The sequence below is a fragment of the Ixodes scapularis genome, unplaced genomic scaffold, assembly GCF_016920785.2.
Source record: "Ixodes scapularis isolate PalLabHiFi unplaced genomic scaffold, ASM1692078v2 PGA_scaffold10__122_contigs__length_95168666, whole genome shotgun sequence".
Classification (NCBI taxonomy): Eukaryota; Metazoa; Arthropoda; class Arachnida; order Ixodida; family Ixodidae; genus Ixodes; species Ixodes scapularis.
This window is the reverse complement of record NW_024609836.1, coordinates 10,161,246-10,180,586: the sequence shown is the minus strand read 5'-3', so window position 1 is coordinate 10,180,586 and position 19,341 is coordinate 10,161,246. Positions and strand designations below refer to the sequence as shown.

General features: G+C 45.3%; 1 protein-coding gene across 1 annotated transcript in view; it reads right to left on the bottom strand.

The window, feature by feature from the left end:
• Nucleotides 1-16,305: 16,305 nt before the first annotated feature.
• The window catches only part of LOC8032453 (nucleoporin NDC1), a 73,207-nt gene continuing 70,171 nt past the window's right edge, over nt 16,306-19,341 (bottom strand). Inside the window, exons 16-17 of the mRNA XM_040205425.3 lie at nt 18,565-18,713; nt 16,306-16,548 (exon numbers count right to left, since the gene is read on the bottom strand). Coding sequence (XP_040061359.1) covers nt 16,485-16,548; nt 18,565-18,713 — 213 coding nt within the window. The 3' untranslated portion in view covers nt 16,306-16,484. The remainder of the gene's footprint in view (nt 16,549-18,564; nt 18,714-19,341) is intronic.

Genomic DNA, 19,341 nt, shown 5'->3' with positions numbered 1-19,341 from the left:
CAATTCCAGGCGCCATTAAAAGCACATCTGGACGCTCCTCGGTGTCGTGGCTTGAGCTTCGCCCGGGATACATAACAGTAACCAAGGTCACCCCAAGGTCACCCCAAGGTAATGTGACCCCCAAAGCCACGTAACCCCTCCCAAGGTCACCTCAAGATCACGTGACCCCCAGGGTCACGTGACCCCTTCCAATGTCACCTCAAGGTTACGTGACCCCTAAGGTGACCGCCACGTTACTCCCCAAGGTCACGTGACCCCCTCCCCGAGGTCACGTGACCTCCTCCCCCCGAGGTCAGGTGACCCCCCCCGAAGCATATTAAAGAATGAGGGGAGGAGGAGGAGAAGGAGGAGGGATCTACCCTCCCCTCAGTACCCTTCCCTCCTCCTCCTCAAGAGCTGCGCTTCAATTCGGCGTTGCAGGGTGTTGTAAACGGCTTTTTTCTTAACCTCATTGCTTAGTTTCCTCTAGTTGCAAGACACAGTCGTCGGTCTTTACTTACACTTACCTATATAATCAAAATCGAAATGATTAATTGTCAATTTTGCGTGGAGGCATTTAGATCAAGGAGAAGAAAAACGGAGGAGACACGGGTATTTAATGTCGCTGTGTTGAACTTAAGTGCCGTTTTTTTGAGAGGAGGTACAGAATATGCTCGCTGTTTTTATATCACCATGTCAGGCACGTAAAGGCCAATCAAGTAATTCAACTGTTTTTTTCCTAGGCTCCTCGTCTGTGGCTGAACGGCGCAAGGCTTGTGAGTATACGCCAAGAAGCTCGAAAATGATCACGAGCCTACAAAGAGTTTATGTAAATTTAGCGAAGTGTTTTTGCAAGGACGCATATCATCACCTTCGTCGCACGTAACCTTAACGTTTTATGCTGTTTTGTTGTTCATTTCTGTGATTCTTGTGTGCGAAATAGTGAGAAATTTCTTCTGTATTTTCTACTGCCTGTTGAATAAAAACGAACGCAAAAGAACAAGCATTGCATATTTTTTGTGTGTATGAGTCACTTTTGTTGCTTTGCTGGGTTTCTGCTGCTTTGCTACTGGTCTCGCGTTTCAGTGCTGGCTTGTGTGCGTTTCAACGCACATTAACCAGCATTAAAACGCGAAAACCAGACGAAAAGCAGCAGAAGCCTAGCAAAACAACACAACAACCAGGCAAAAAAAAAAACAAAAAAAACTACAATATTTATTTTTTGATTCGAGGTGACGCAAGGTACCAGCCATCCATCCAAGCACAATGGCGCTGCCGTGCGGTTTCGGCTTTGGTTTCGCTGTGCCGCCACGTTGATTTTCGTACAGCCCTACGGATACAGGGAATTCAAATCGCGCTGCGGACTTCCAGGGTTTACCGATTCGCGTTTCATGGGCGGTATTCGCGACTCAACTAACTATAGGTGGCGCCACTCATTTTCCAAAATGGCGGTTATAGTGAGGGTCGGAGATGCGTGCCGCTGTTGAGCCTGTCTAGTGTGCTGGCCTCACTGAGCTACACACATTATTTCTAGTTATACGATAAAGCTAGGATGTTATGAGCGCAGGTCACCTCTTTACCCTGAAAACAAGAACGGTGTTTAGCGTAATATTTACGCAAGGATGCGCGTTTTAATTCCGGAGCGAAACTGAAACTAACCTCTTTTTTGGATTTAACCTCTCAATATAGGTCTTAATTTCGGATTCTTTCATAACTCAAGATGTGTCTCACATCACAATTATTTAGTTAGCGAAGTTGTTCGCGAAAACATTATTTTGTGACATACATGTTCGATCCAGGCTGATATTTGTTGTTGTTGAAAACATCAGTGCTGATATTTGTGCGTTCTCGATGCCTTCTCTTGCTCAGATAATTGTCATGGGAAATAATGAACTACGGACCTTTTAGTGGGTTTTGGGGTATTTAGATGATTAATTGCTTTAACATTATTCCCAGCACAAGAATAAGAGAATAAATCCAATTTTGACAATATGTCCACAAAACGTATAAATTATGAATGAATAATTAACAATTCAAAGATGGAATCCGAGTCAGACAACTGAAGTCTGTGTGTGTGTGTGTGTTTTTTTATAGTATGCGTGACGCATATGACTTTATATTACATCCAGTGTTTGACTGTTTGTTATCTTGATAGCGATGTCAGAGGTTTTCATTTGCTAAAAAGAAAACAAAATTGAGGGCATACATTGCCGCGATTTCTATTAATAATAATAATATTAAATTCGGATATTTTAGTACGTAATTTTTCAAGCTCTAATATAATTTGTTACTTATGGTCTAATTTCAAACGCGCGAACAAATATGACAATCAAAAGTGTGCTAATTCTCATCACTGGTGCCAATTGCAACATTTTTAATTACAAAGTTATAAAATAAAATAGTCTAAAATCAATGAAAACATTCTAGCTAGAGTGAAAAATCTATGTAAAATTACATTAATTGTGTGTAAAGTATATTTTGCTATCAAAGTCGTGACTTCTGACAATCGGGGAAACGTCCAAAGTCGTTGCGAATATCCTTCCAAACTAAATGCCCAAAAGTGAAAAAAAAAACAAAAAAAAAACAATACAAATAAAAAAATAAAACACTTTTTAATTATTAATCTTTTCATAACATTTAGTTACTTTCATTTTCACGCTCCGTCGTTTTGCGAATCTCAGCCTTTCCAGTTCGAAGAAAAACTTTATTGGAAACCAGTTGTTGCACTTATTCAGTGCATGTGCGGCTGACTCCCGTCCAGGCCTTGCTGGGCAAGTGTGTCAGCCGCATACTGGATGGCCCACTTTTGGACTCGCTCGTCAGGTTGGGCAAAGGCAGCCAGCATCTCCCCCTCAGTGGTCAGCGGATATTTTTTCCTGGATTTTATACACTCGAACATTATATGTTTGAAAGTTCCTACTTTCACTTTGCATGCGTTGCATATATATGTTCCTTTTGAAACTCTGGTCTAATGATGTTCATCATTTTGGGTGTTGGGATTGTTTTAGTCTGTAACATTCTGAGTAAAACGCCTTCTCTTCTACTGAGAGTTTTATGTGGTGGAGCGTAGACTCTCCTATTTAATTTGAAGCCTCTAGCGATTTCTTGAAAAGTTTGTGGAGTTTCGCTTTCTTCTACCCCTTCCCCTGTAGACGCCTGACTTATTCCGCGGCTCAGTTTCCTCGCGGTTTTGTCTGCGCGCACGTTAAGGTTAAGCAGGTTTTCGTCCTCGTTCAGATCAATGTGTGCTGGGAACCAATGTATGGTTATTCGTTCCGAGTTCCCGCTTGTTTTCCTAAGGATTTTAGTCGTTCTTTTGTGTACGTAGTTTTTTTATATAGTTGCTAATAGCCGTTTTCGAGTCGCAGAAGATGTGGCTGCAGTTTTTGCAGTTCGCTGCTATGGCGATGCCCTTCTCCTCTGCTTCTTCTATTGAGGCGTTTCTAACACTAATGGCACTTATAGCGTTGCCTTCTGTATCTATTGGTACTGCTACTTTGTGTCCGAGCTTTTTATTGTCGTAACAAGCAGCATCTACAAAGAGTACATCTTTTCTTTTACCGTAGCTCTTTAGCAGAGCTCTGGCTCTAGCTTTTCTTCGTTCCTCGTCATGATTCGGGTCCATGTCCTTTGGAATTGGCAGTATCTTGATTCTCTCATATGCATTTTTCGGCAGCGTCTCTTTCTCGCATTGACCATCTTTAGCTGTTAGTCCTAGTTCTTTTAGGATATCCCTTCCGGTTTTGGTCCATGCTAGTCTGTTGTATTGAGCTCGCTTCTGTGCCTGAATTCTTTCCTCAACATGGTTGTGTATTCCTAGGCGGTTCAGTAGTTTTGGGTATTCCTAGTGTTGATCTAGGAATACCCAAAACTCGTAGTTTTGGGTAATCCTAGTGTTGATCTATATATTGCTCGCACTTTGGCATTTGGTCTTTCCAGTTCGTTTTTTTTTCTATTTAGCTAATGGAGTCAAGTATTTTGAGTGTGAGATGACGAATGCATGCATGCACGAGTTTCAAGAGATTTTCCTCTTTCATCCCTGCGTGTTTGTTTGCGATTCTTTTGATCATTCTATGTGCGTTGCTGACTCTGCTAAGGAGAGTTTCTAGCATGGTCTTGTTTCCTCTGTCGCGCTGGATGTGCATTCCTAGGATTTTGACTTTTGGCACTGCAGGTACTTGGGTTCCGTCTTCTGTGTATATTTTAACCTTTACAGTTTCCTGTTCCTCCTTTTTCCAATTCCTGCTGTTTTTAAGAATCACAAGCTCGGATTTGTTTGGCGCGCACTTGAGCCCCGATGGTTTGAGGTACCTTTATGTGGCGATCATAGCGGTTTGAAGTGCCTTCCTTACATCTTCTTCGCTCTCTTGTTCCGTCCATATAGTGATATCATCTGCGTATATACTAAAACTAATACCTTCCACCTGTTCAAGTTCTCTCGCCAGTCTTATCATAGAAATGTTAAAAGGGACCGGCGAGATTACTGAACCCTGTGGTGTGCCTTTGTTTCCTAGTTTTATGCCTTCGGTTGAAAGTTCGCCTACCTTCAATGTGGCTTCTCTGTTAGAAAGAAAGCTGCATGCAAACTTATGCAGTTTCTCGCCCAGGTTCAGTGCGCTTATGGAGTCGAGTATGAAATCGTATGTTATGTTGTCAAAGGCTCCAGCTAAGTCCAGTGGTAGTATAGCTCTGCATTTGTTTTTGCTTTTATAGTCTATCATCTGTTCCTTGATTTGCCTTAGGGCATCTATGGTGGAGAGCTTGCTTCTGTATCCGATCATGCCCATGAGATAATATTCTTTTTCTTTCAGATATCTGTTTAGTCTGTTTAGAATAGCATGCTCCATCACTTTTCCTAAGCACGAAGTGGTATCGGGCGCAAGTTATTGAGACTTAGCTCCTTGCCTGGTTTGGGTATTAGTATCGTGTTGGAGGTCTTCCATCGTTTTGGTATCGTTCCTTCCCTCCAGTGTTTGTTGAAGAGCTCCGTGATCGCTTGGACCGAATTGTCGACTAAGTTTTTGAGTGTTTTGTTGGAGATTTTATCGGGCCCTGCTGCTGATCGCGTGTTGAGATTCACCAGTACCGTTCGCACTTCAAAGGTAGAGAATTCGCTTTCTAAGTCTGTTCCTGTTCCCAAAATACCTCCGTTCTTGGCATGTTCTTTCTGTTCCTAGATACGTTTTTGCGCATTTCAGCACGAGTTCCTCTTCCCCTATTTCTTTAAGTGCTTCGTTTACTAGTGTTGTGAGCCTGGTGTGTTGTTCTGTTTTGGTCTTCTCCGGGTTTAGTAGATGCTTGGGTAGCCTCCATGCGCTAGCGGTATGCAGATTGCTTTCTACCCGGCTACATGTTTGGTGCCATTTTTGGCTGCTGAGATGCTGGCAGTGAGTTTCTATCTTGATGTTTAGCCTGGCTATTCTTGCCCTTAGCTTCCTGTTGAGTCTTTTTCCCTTCCATCTGCCTGCTTGCACGTCTGCTCACTGCAGCACGTTCCGTTGCCGTTGCAAGCCGGTGAAACAGTAGTGAGTTTTAGTATTGCGTATACGAGCGAATGCAAGCGCTGTGTATTTGCCATAGCTTTGCGTGTTCGACACTGCACGTGCGCGGAGCCCAAAATCGCGGTCTGGATGGCGCATGGCGATGAGGCGCACGCATAACGTGAGGCACAAATCTAACGCAAACGCACAACGCTTTCGTTTGCTTCAATGCGCAATACTAAAACTGTCCAGTAAGGTAAAATCCCATACCGGCTGCAGCACTACTTAGGGACGGTGAAGAGTGTTGTTTGCATTCAGGAATGACATTTCGCCAGCCATGATCGTGAGCAGTTCCGCCATGCCCGCTGAGCAGGAGAATCGGGGGACCCTCACTAGAGCGCTTCCCGTTTCCGCCGCGGGAGGGCGAGCGTCGAGCTGGAGACGTGAATAGGAAGTTGCACTCCTATGGTTAGGGTTCGTGTTTAAAACTGAATCCGATACACTCTAAAAAAAAAAAGGAGTAGTATTTTTTTTTTTAGAGGAGGAACGCCCGTGTCACGTATGTTCCTTTAGACTTGAAAAATTGGGAACAGCGCGCAAAAAAGACGAGGACAACGAGAGTAGAGCACAGGACAAGCGCTGACTATCAACTGAAGTTTTATTAAAAACGGCTCAAACAAGAAAACACCACAAAGCCAACCAACGCCGAAACAGCCAATGGCGTGTCGCTCACCGTGCATCTATAAAATCGATCTCTTTTTTGTGAAGATAAACCGAAGGCTGGCTGACGCAGTGCCCCGAGCCAGCTTTTTCGATAGCATGCGCCTCCAGCACCTCTCCGCACTTTTGCTCGCCCCCTGCCAATGATAATGGTATCTTTGAAGACGGGGTGACACAAGCAGTCTCTGCAGTGTACGCATAAGTGTCCTCCTGTCATTGACCGCAGGGAAAGGGCATGTTCACGCATTCTCTCACTGACGCAGCGTCCCTATTGTCCTATTTAAACCCGGCCGCATGACAATGGGATTTTGTTGATGACACCTACCACGCAATCCACGAACTTGTTGACATGTTTAACCGTACATGACCTCTTGTTACTGTTTGCCTGGTTTACGCGCGGGCAAAGTTGTGCTAATTTGCGAGGCGCCGAAAAAAACATTGGCATATTGAACCGGTTAGCCACTTTTTTTCTAAATTATGTGAAACCTCTGAGGCCTTTGTTTATGCTTTACTTTTGGTTCCTGAGAACCACTCTAGACTTTTTTCAAGAGTGTCTGAGAGACACCAAGCAAAACGGACAGGGGAACGTTGCTCCCCCAAAAGGAGAGGAAAAGTTCCTCCGCTAAAAAGGGACGACAGTTGCCACCTATTTTCGGCTAAGGAGGAAAAGTTGCTCCCCTACAAAGGGAGGAAAGGAAACTTCCTCCCCTCGTGTGACGACACGCCATTTTATTTCTTTTCAAATTTGGGGAATGTAGTTTGAAATCGGGGATTGTACTGTCCTCAGAAAATACGGGAAAAATATTTGTAAAGTACTACATGCTCAGAGAATGTACTTTAAGTAAAGTACGAGTATTCTAAACACTAGCTCTTAAAGTAGTACTTTAAGTATCATGTTCCCAAAACTGCTTGTTTATTATTATTTTTATGTAAACACGTTGGGGGAATTAATAAAATTTTTTTAACAATCTCCGAATCTGGGAGACCTTCATATTCCGAGTCTTTGGAGGAAAGACAACGCAAAGAGGTCACCTTTGCTTTGCCGTTTAGTACGCGAATCTTCAAGGTATACAGCACAAACTACAGGAGCACCCAGCGCTTAAGTCGGGGGGAGGGGGGGGGGGGGGGGAGGGTCTCAGGGGGCCTCGGACCCCCTAGTGAGTTTAAAGGATGGTCTGGGACCCTCCTCCACAGCCCCAACATTAGTGAAATCAAAATCATATATTGCAATAAAATAGCTTGTTTTCAGGGATGTGACATTTGGGGGTTGCAGATACAGCGTGGGTAGAGTCAGCAGTGTTTTTTTTTTTTTTTCTTTATGTGCATCTAGCATCCAGTACATCTCGTCAAAACCTCCCCCCCCCCCCCCCCCCCCCCCCCCCCTTTCCTTCCCGTAGGCAGTGCCCTCAACTTACGGGAGACTTTAACTGGGAGCACCGCATGTGCTTCAGAGCGGGTGCAGCATTTGGTTACTTCCTTTGAGTGAGGAAGCAATGCGTACACTTCCTGTAGTGGGCGAAAGTTCATATGTTGGGGAGAAGTGAGGATAAGCCCCTTCTTCAAATGCGTCAAGTCTCCTTAAAGGGCCCATGAAACGAATTTTGGGCTGGGAATAAATCACTTTATATTGGGATTTTACTAATAGCACATCGTTCAGAGGGCCAAAACAAAAAAAGTACGAAGTCAAAAGCCTGACCTTCGGTACGAAAGTTTGAAAACACAGCGGACTATTTCGTACCTCCTCCCCTTAGTAAGCTCTCTGCCTTTTCACAGTGACACATCCGCGGACCTCTCAGCGCGTCACCGGGCCCAAACGCACGTCACACGGCACCGGGCCTCACTTAATAATTCCTTCGCTCCTAAGCTGACATTGTAGTGAAAGCTACGCGCTTGCCGGACCAATCAGCCGCCTCCCTTTCATCACCTTACCTCATTCTCTGCACGCGGGTATACGCGAGAGAGCGTGATCACGTGGCAAAAGTGTGGCTGGCCCAACAAGCACGTAGCTTCCACAACACTCTCAGCTTCGGGGTGAACGAGGTGGGGAAAGCAACTTTTGTCTGAATTTTGAGGGACGGGCTAATCTTCTTGGGGGAGAATGGCTGTGCCCGAGTACAGAAACGAGATTACGAGCAAAAGGGGACTCCACCCTTTCCGTGTTCTTGAACTGCTTGGTAGAATGCGCGATTTATGAGTTGAGGAGGAAAGCTAAACAGGAAAAAGTTGGAAAAGCTAGGGTGCCTTCATGTGAGCAAAGCGCACATGAAGGCACCCTAGGAAAAGCGTTTCATGACTCCTTTAAGCTTCGGGACGCCAAGAAAGGTCGGTCGTCGGCGCTAATCCAGCAGGCCTCACTTGCAAAATCTCCACTCCCCGCGCCTCGTAGCAGTGTTGTGGCAGTGGGGGGGGCTCGTGAAAATTTGAGGGGGTTTCGGAACCGCCAAGCTGCTACCACTGCCTACGCCACACGCTTTGTCCTTGTCTTGTCGCGCTGTTTTAAACCAATGTGCTCAATAACAAACTAGCCCAAACATATCTTTCAGCATGCTTCCCGCTCTGAAAATATAAACTGATCTTGCAACATCGTATTTCTTTTTGTGCAGGAGTGTATGTTGATAAACAACGTACCACTAAATTCGAAAGTAATTTGTAATTTAAGTGGAAGTTACCCGGAAAAAGTAATTAAAGTAAACTACTAATTATCGAAATAAAAATCTAATTGAAAGTTACTTAACTGCCTAGAAAAGTAGTTAAAGGGGCACTGACACCCCAAGGGTCGCATTTTTTTTATTGACTAAAACGATGCAAGTTGTAGTCACAGACACGCAAAAATATACCGCATCGCGGAAAAAAAACTTCCTACGCGCGCGCGCGCCTTTCTTTCCCGCTTTTTACTTCCTCGCTTCTTTTGATCTGTGACGTCAAAAATCATGAAATTTAGAAGCTTTTAGGCAACATGTTTGTAACATTTAATAACGGCAGTCGTAAAACTTTTTAACGCAATTGCGAACGCACTACGGCCCTTCTTTTTGAAATGCCAAAAATCGGAGTCCGGTGAGATGCCGCCCCCTGGATTTGTTTCCTCCATCGGAAAACATGCCGCCTGTGCAGGCGGCACCACTCGCACGGAATAAAACCGCTTTTTTCCGATCCGCCGGCGCCCTTATCTCCCGGTCCTCTCCTCCTCGCTTCGGGTCGAGGTAACAAGTTGGAGCACGGAGTCGTGAAAGAATGTGGACTCACAGGACTCTGCAATATTTGACGTCAACGCACTGACGCGGATTGCGCAGGAACTTTGAATTCGGCCTTTGGAAATTGTTTTTTTACTTCACAAATACTGAATTCTCAAGTTTCGGATTTTGAGGGTAATGTCCCGGCATCGTTTTCAATCATTTCGGATAATAAAAAAAAATATGATTTTGATGTGTCAGTGCCCCTTTAAACTACAGTAATTTGAGTAGAGTAGTTGAACTACGTACAAGTCTGGTGGGATGCTTGGCCCTTCGGAAGCCGATGATGTCGTGGGCAAGTGACAGGAGCAACAGACATTCCGAAGTGCACTGCGCTCTTCGACAGCCGATTTCGAAGTGCTCGCCAGAGTCAAAGATTTGGAACGAAAAATAGTCATTCGTTCGAATACAAGCATGCAATTATCATTTACAAGTTCAGCTGATCCTATTCCACTTATTTTTTGACGCTTTCTGTATATTTTAAATTTCGATTCAGTACCCCGTTAAGAACCAAGCGAGCATAGTTTTACACTAATTAATGTTGCATCAGTCTGTTGGTACCAGCAACCATCACAAAGTGTCTTCTTGCCTATCTGTACAGCGCCGTTCACATATATGCGACCGAGAGAGACCAGATTGTTTTTTAAGCCTCTTGCCACGTCTTAGGACCGGATGCGCCGCAGCGGAGCTGGTCCAAAAGGCTTTAAAACCGGCCTGGTCTCTCTCGGTCGCAAGAGTGTGAACGGGCCTTTAGGCACCTGACAAGTATATATTGTCACGAGTAAAACTAGCGGACGAGTGAAAAACTGAAAATAAACGTATAATGAGGCAAACTTGTGCCAACAAACATTAAAAAAATGAATTCAAAGGTACCAGTATTTTGAGTTGCCGATGCAACCACCGCGAAGTAGCCAGTTACCGCTGCTTTTATACACGCGGTAACTTGGGGAATTTTCTGAACCAGAACACACGAAGACAGTTTTAAGGGGGACACTGGCTAGATTTACCTACTGAACTACTCAAGTAATCGGAATGAAATTTTGCAGGGGAGTGTTAGCATGATCATAAGATGTATGTGTATTGTGCAAACTTTCAGCACTCTAGGACAATTTTACATACCTCCATAAGATGTGTCAATCTTGGTTAAGAAATCTATGATATGATAATGAAGCTATTAAGCACCATTTTGACTGCTTCAATATAGGGGGGGGTGGCACTTCGGGCTATCTATTATTAATGCGAAAGCATTAACTGTCTTATGAAGCGAGCTGATGCCATCAGTTTGAAGTGCGAAAACGGCACCTAGTTTCCTTCGGTTCCATTGGCTGGCACACGTCGACGGGGCTCCCATTGGCCACTGCGCTCGTCAATTTCCATGACCGATCACCCCATGGCGCTGCGTGTCCATCAGCGCGGCGTTAACGCAGAGCGTCCAAGGTCACCATGCCCAGAGGCACACATATGCTGACCGGCGACGAAAAGTATGCAGCAGACCAAAAAAATGTTCGGCCTTTCCACTCGGGTGGAAGGAAGACCAGCAAAGCTGTACTACGGTCAGACAACCTCAAGGACGACTTTTTCAACGACCTCAAGGACGACTTCTAAGACGACCTCGATAACACCTAAAGGACGACCTCAGGGACGACATCTGGACAAACCAAAGGACGACGCCTAGGATGACCTGCGGGACGTCTAGGACGATTTCAAAGACATCTAGGACGGCCTCAAGGACGATCTCAAGAATTACTTCTAGGACGACTCCAAGGACGACCTTGAGGACGACATCTAGGACAACGCCTAGAGAAATTCAGCCTTTCCACTCGGGTGGTTATCATTTGAGCCCGTTCTCGTTTCGCCCTTCTCAGTTGGACCTTCTCAAAACAACCATTCTCAAAAAGATCTCGCTTTGACCCGTCGCATTTGGCACTTTCCCGTTTCGTCTTTCGCATTCCAAACCTCCTTATTTGGGCCCGTTCTCGTGTTGCCCTTCTCACCTGGTCCTTTTGAAGACAGCCATCCTCAAAAATATCTCGCTTTGACCTGTCGCACTTAACTCTTTCCATACCAAAATCTTTTTTTTGGGAGGGGGGGGCGGTACTATTAATAAATACCGTATTTACTCGCACAATGAACACACTCGCGTAATCAACGCACCCCCCAAGTCGGCTCTCAAAAATTTCGACTTTTTTTTCACTCGCGTAATAAACGCACCCCCAACTCGGACGTCAAAATTTTGCCGCCCTCCCCCCACCAGAGGTCGACATTTCAGGTCACCCTCACACACCCTCACCCTCACAGCCACACTCACCTAAGCCCCTCACTCACCCTCACCCTCAGAGCTACACTCACCTTCAGCCCCTCACTCACCCTCACCCTCACAGTCACACTCACCTTCAGCACTTCACTCACCCTCACTGAACCTCACGCCCGTCACCGCCCTCACTCACTCATGGCCCTCATGCCACTCACCGCCCTCACGCCACTCACCGCCCTCACGGCCCTCACGCACTCATAGCCCTCACCGCCCTTACGCCACTCACCGCCCTCACGCCACTCACCGCCCTCACGCACTCATGGCCCTCACGCCACTCAGGCCAGCTTCAGATGGGGCAATTTCGCCCAGAAACTTTACGTCGCAACACCAGCAACACACGCCGCCCACGATCACACGCAGCAACCAATTCCTGCAATTTGCCATCGTCATCATAAAATTTTATTTTTCTTGCACTATTTAGACACAATTACGCGTTATAAACGTGTTTTTATGCATTTAAATCTCGTTAAGAATACTAATGCACCTTTCTGAAACAGTTTATTTCCAAAAAAACGATCGATTTCAAACGAGAACCAAGTCTTTCGGTGTCATCATCACCGGCACGAGGTATCACGTTAAAATTTTGCGTCCCTGATTAGATGCAGCCGCTTCAAACGTATTCGAATTGCTCCGAGTTGCTTGCTTATTTCGAGCCGGACCCGATCTCAACAATTGGTGTCGATTTAGGGGAAGCGAGAGAACAACCCGCCATGAACACCAAAATTGCCGAGAAAGATGCTCGATCTGAAGGGGGCCTCACGCACTCACCGCCCTCACACCACCTCATGCACTCACCGCCCTCACGCCTCTCATGCCACTCACTGCCCTCACGCACTCATGGCCCTCACACCCCTCACGCACTCACCGCCCTCACACCACTCACGCACTCATGGCCCTCACTCCACTCACCGCCCTCACGCCCCTCACGCACTCATGGCCCTCATACCCTTTACCGCCCTCACCGCCCTCATGGCCCTCACGACCCTCACCGCCATCACCGCCCCCACGGCCCTCACTCACCCTCACACTCATGAATTTTCCTGGTTCAGAAACTCACTCACCCTCACCTCACCTGTGAAGGTGAGGGTGAGTGAGGGTGAGTGAGGGCCCTCATGAGTGAGGTTTGCCGAGGTATGCCCCCCACACGCGCGAAATGAACGCACTTTTCATCCTAGTGCAGCGAGGTCGCGAATGCATGGGCAGCCTGGGCGAACAAAACGCCTTGCAAGAGGCGTTAAAAAAACTCACAAAGATCCGACAAAAGCAAAAAAAAACATGGAGCTTTTTTTTTTTGTTTTTGTTTTTTGCACAGCGCAGTCTGGACTTGGTTTTCGCACGTTGCCGCGCGCAAGGAGGTAAGAAAGAGAAGCGGAGAACTGCTCTAAGCGAACGAAACAGCTTGGGAAAGGCGGCAAAAAGAAAAAAAACAAAAAAAAAACACGGAACCAAGAGAAAACAAAAAAAAGCTTTTTTTTCTTTTTTTTTTTTTTTAACAGCGCAGTTTGGTTGCGGGGGTCGCGCGCCGCGCGCAAGGAGGTAAGAAAGAGGAGCGGAGAAGCCCTCTAAGCAAACGAAACAGCTTGCGAAAGGCGACAAAAAGAAAAAAAAAAAGAACAACCCATGGAACTGAAAAAAAAAAGAAAAGAAAAAGAGGAGTTTTTTTTTTTTTTTTTCTTTTTGCACAGCGCAGTTTGGTTCCGGGGCGTCGGGGAGTCGTGCGTCGCGCGCAAGGAGATAAGAAAGATTAGCGGAGAGCCCTTGGCTAAGCAACCCCTAGGCAAACAAAACAGCTTGCGAAAGGCGGCAAAAAAAGAAAAAAAAAACCAAGGAACTAAGAGAACAAGAAAACAGCGTTTTTTTGCACAGCTTAGTTTGGTTACGGGGTCGGGCGCGCGCGCAAAGAGATAAGAAGTTACTTTGATTTTTCAGGATAAAAGGTCCGTTCATTATGCGAGTAAATACGGACGCAAAACTTTTACTTCGCGTAATGAACGCCCCCAACTTTGCATCGATTTTTCGAAAAAAAGTGCGTTCATTCTGCGAGTAAATACGGTACATTGATATATTTTGTGCTTGCATGTGTGTGTGCCACGCTACAGGCATACTCTCTCTGCTAAGGATTTTAGCAGTGCGTCGAGATCATCGTGAAACGCTACTAGCTGACATTAAAACAGACAAACTATTTATCGCAGCCAGACCATATTCCGAGATGTCACGTTGTTTGAGGTCTCTCGACTTGGGGCAAATGGGGGTCTGCGAAGGCATCCTAGGGGTCCGCAAAGCCCAGTCAAGCACGGCAATATTAGTTGTCTTTCTTCATTAATTAAATCATTATCATGATAGCCTATACCTTTCTATTCCCCTCACCCCGAACGGGGTCCTCCATCATCTCCGCCTTTCTACAAGGGGTTCGCGAAACATCAGTGGTTAAAAACCACTGCTATTATATATACTATTTCTGTTCAAACGAAGTTTCCAAATTAAATATTCAGCGCTTTTTTGTTTGCTTAGAGAAAGGGAAGCAGGCATCATTGTACGATTCTCAGCGCATACCTCTACACATAACATATATCTGGTGATATGCGAGGCCCAAGCCAGGTAAGGCTCATCAACAAAGCCGCGAAGGCATAACGTTACAAGCACGCCGAACTAGTCGTAGCGCGAACGGGCGAAATGAGAATGGGTCCAGTTGCGAAAAATACAATTTGGATCTTATGAGAAGGTTCAAACAAGGCGGACCAAATAAAAATGGGACGAAATGTGCACGGTCAAAATGTGAATGGGACGTTTTCAGATAATGGGAAAAATGAGAATGGGCCCAATTGCGAAAACACGATTCGGATCTTGTGAGAAGGTTTAAGCGAGGACCAAATGAGAATGAGATGAAATGTGCAAGGTTCAAATGCGAATGGGACTTTTTGAGATACACCCTTCCACTCTGGTGAAAACTAGAGTGAAAGGCGGGAAAGGTTGCCGCAATCTATGAGCAAGGCAGGCAAGCCGATTGTCTGGTTGCCGCCGTCACTCATAGATAGCGATAGCTGTCCAATTTTGCGTCGACATTTCTTTGCGGGCGACACGATCCTGGGAAAACTAGCCCTTAACAGCTCCGCTGTAAAAATGTGTGGACGAGAGGCTTGCATGCTTTCGCATTCAAAACTCGTAAGGAATGCTTAGGTGTACCTAAATCTTTTTTTATAACTGAAATGTAAATATTTCTGGAAGTTATTACCTCGAAATATGAAATGCATATCTGTCCTACCGTAAGATACCAAGCAAGCGCCCACTCAAAATTTGAAGATAATCACGAAAAAATAGGGGATGGGCACCCATGTGAGGTCATCAATTCACATATATATGTACTTCGCATATTTTTTTTCAGGCGTTTCACATTTCGGGGGTGTGCGCTTAGTGTGGAAGGGGCAGATGTACGGTATTCTACGGTACGTAAATTTTTGAAAAGTTTTTCCCCGAAAACCTAAACTTTAAAAAAAAAAAAGTGTAAATAGCCTGTTCTTTTTCAGCAAATTTCAGTTCAGAAACATCTTGACTGTAGTATCAGACCTTCAAACAAGATTTCTGTGAGAATCGGCCCCGCCATCGCCGTGAATGGATGCGGAAACGGGACCAAGTTTCGTTTTCTTTTCTTTGCATGTTTGCGTTTGCACGTGTGCCCCTGTGTGTTGATGGACTGGCGGCGCTCGCGCAGGCTGGCGCAAGGACATTTTAGAAATGATGAAGAGGAAAGGAGAGCATGTGTGGTGACCTTTTGCAAGGATTCGGAAAATAGCTTCGCTTGTAAATAGACGCCTTTTCCTTTCCCTTATCTGCAGTCCTGGCTCTTTTACTTTTCCATCAGCGACTATCAGCTGCCTCCGTCGTCGAGTCCCGGCACAATCTTGAAGAACATCTTCACTATTCCTTCAGATCAAATTTCCAGCAAAAAGTGGAACTGAGAAAAATTTAACAATGTGTTGAAAATAAATTATATGAACGTCACTATTTGGCAAATAGTTATCAAATTCAGTGCAAGGGAGTATAATTATTTTTAAAACCAAAAATCTCAAATTAAAAAAAAAAAAAAATTTTTCAAGAAATCTTAAATTTAGGCCCGTCCCCCTTCAATGAGCTGGGGCTTTTCAAAACGGTACAAAATTATAAAAGCAGCGGGTTCAATGGGGGCCGAACCCTGTTCGTTTGCATGGCAGGTGCATGTGTTGGCAACTCTGCCAGGCATGTGCAATGTGTCTTACCTGTACAAGAATTATAGTTAAAAAAGTTTGACTCCTCGCAGAGCATTACTAATTTTCCCCTGTGTGTGGAGTTAAGATGTATGTAGGTGCATTTTAGATTAGATGAGTTATCTTATAAAGAAGTACAGGCTTCAAACATGCCTTCTTTCTCAGACAATAAAATCTTGTAATAACTACTTGAAAAGGCATATGAACAATGCACAAAACTTGCTTTTTTTTCTTGAAGTAAAAATAAGTATAGTAGCATATTACACACTATTATCGCATTTACGGAATCAAGTATATTACACACTAACTACATTGACAGAATGTAACAAACATGGAAAACATTCAACCACATACAGAACACATTTATTCTGGGTTCCACAAACACACATACAAACTGCTTCAACATCACTCAAGAGACAAATGATTGAGGTGACTTCATTCACTCTAAAACAATGCCATTTGAAAGTGACAATGATGAACACAAAAACAGCAACTGCAACGATCGCAGTGGCAACTGATGCTATCGGTTGAAGTCGACAAACTGCTTGAGCCTCCTCCTCTGCTCCTCGGCAAGATTCAAGCCCCTGGAAAGACGTTGAGGAACGAAAGAGTGAGTGCGGTGCTTTAGAACAGCCTTATGCAGCACCAACCACACACCTAACTGTCCACAAATCATAGTTCTCTTGCTACCGCGTCAGTTTTCCAAGAATAACCGAGTTAGAAGTTGATCGCAATAATCGTGCTAAAGGGACAACTAGGTTTGTCTACATTGACGTGCGTGGTTCGGGCAGTCCAGGTTTTTGGTGCTCGTTTACGGCCGTTCTTTGTCGGAGAGAAATCGACAGCTGCGCTGTTGGACAGAAGTCTGACCTGTCGGAGCGGGTGGTGCGTCAATGGCATCTGCGGCAGCAAGGGACCTTCTAACTGCAATGGATACGAAGAGGTTTCTGGAGACTAAAGTGTGGATGGGATCGGATGCTTTCTGGAGTTAAAGGCCAAGCTTGCTACGTACGTCGCAAAAATGTGCGATCGGTTCGCGATCACTGAGCAACTGAGGAAGGTGCGGTCGATGCAGCCGTTTGCGAAGTACGAAGTTTCGTTGGAGACGGTGCCGACGACGTGCTTAGGGAACGTAGTGGTGATGACAACTGGGGGAATGACAGCACGACAGCACCAGCGCGGACGATTAATGATCTACACCAGGGGTGCTCAAACTTTTTTTGTCCCAGGGAACCCCAGGAAGCCTCAAAAGGTCCTAAGGTACCCCCACCCCCTCCCTTCGTTGCCAACCGAAAATGCCGGGCAATAAACACATTTAGATAGTGAACAATAGAGTAACACAAAATGGAGGACTACAAACAAAATGAGAAGGCAGAGGGGTTAACCTGGGGCACAATGCGAAATATATTAGTGCGAAGGGTGAGGGTGCTTTGCATGCAACGCGAGCTTGATCCATGGCTCAGTCCGTAGAAGGTTAAACTAGGGGAGGAGGGGGGCCACTGCAATTTCAATACTCGCACAACCCATGAGACAAGCTCGCGGAACCCGTGTTCAGCGGAACTCAGTTTGAGAACCCCAGGTCTACACGGTCAAATGCCTGTGCAGTCAAACCAGACTATATCGAACCCATTTCCATAGAATTATTCTTATATCGAATAATCCTTGTGCACAGTAACGTTACAGTGATAATATACAGCAAAAACAATGGTTGCATCGAACAAAAATAGCAGCCGCTACCGATATATCGAACTGCCAAGAGCGCCGTTTCGCTCTGCAAGTTGGCTTCCCCCAACGCGCACGGGCGCATTGGGAGAAAACCAGCTTGCAGAGCACGCTGGCTTTTCTTTTTTTCCCGGGCAGCCGCGTCGATTGCCCGGAAGAAAAAAAAAAAATCTTTTGCGGAGGGAGCGGGGAGAGGGTGCTCCGTGCTCCCTCTCCCCGCTCCGTCCGCAAGAGAGAATTTTATCAAACAATTACCGCAACCGCCCCTAAAAGCTGGTTTTCCCCCAATGCTGCCACTGGCGTTGGGGAAAAGCCAACTTGCAGAGCAAAACGGCGCTCTCCAGGATAATGTGCTCCTGCTCGGGCGTGAACCGTGCTCCCAGTATAGTTCAGCGCTAATATAGAAAGCAGTGGCCTCAGCATTTTCGAGTCCGTCGATAGCGTAGAAAAATATCCTTATGACGGATGCAATGAAGAAGAAGCAGACAATGCAAGTCTATTTCATTGTGTAATATGTCAGCAGAAAGTGTATTTTTGAGAATCACATTCATTAAAACTTTTATATCGAATTAACCGCTATATCGAACTGGTAGACGTTCTCTTGCGAATTCGATATAAACGGGTTTGACTGTATAACAAGATTTTTGGAACCAGTGAAAATTTTTGTTGTACATGTAACTTCGTTGTACTAGTTGAGCACGAAAAATCAATCGCACCAAACCGAATTCGTGCTACCGCATATTGACGTACCTGCACGACATTCGAGGTGTTTAATAAAGGGGGGGGGGAGGCTGACTTACAATCGGGTAAATACTGTACTTGGAATGTGAATGTGTAGTGCAAAGTCTTACAAGCACACATTACAGTCGCACCCTTACCCCAGATGCTTGTTGAACGTGCATGCGATCTGGTAGAGCCCCGAAGACAATGACGCTGCCAGCGACCTTCGCAGCAACACTTCGCGACTCGTACCAGCGTTGGCTGTTCGCCGTAAACTGGCACAGCGCTTCAGGTGCTTCTCCAACACCTGCCAATACACGATAAGCAACTGACAATTAATTAAATGATGGACACACTCAACATAGATGTGATGGCGGGCGACGTCACAATTTGAAGAACTGCGCACAAAAAAAGGCTCAAACTTATGCCTAACTGGGTTGCCTGGATCATAACTGGCACTTCTTATTTTTATACACAAAGTATGAAAATTCAAAGATAATAAAACACCATAAAACCTAAAATCAAATCTTTTTTGCAAAATACTGCCATTTTTCTATTTGTATTTTCTCTTAAAGGACAGATGCAAAGAAAAAAAACTTTTTTTAAACAGGCTAGATAAAAAAAGAATATTATAAAACAAATGTACAACGAAGAATAAAATTTATGGTGCAGAACAAATTTGCAGTTGGTGTCCGCGGTGGTCACGTGGTAGGCCTGTGCACCGCCGCCGCAAAGTCATGCCGCCGCCGCACGCTGAGCGTGGTACGACACCGGTTCAACGCGTTTCTCAACATCGCCACCGCCACCGCCGCTCAAGTTCGTCTGCTTCGTGATCGGCGCACAGGTCTATCACGTGTGCTTGCGCTTTTGCAGGAGTTTCCTTTGGGCTCTAAAAGTTACTTATTAACATTTGTTTTTTGTTATACTTCAAACAA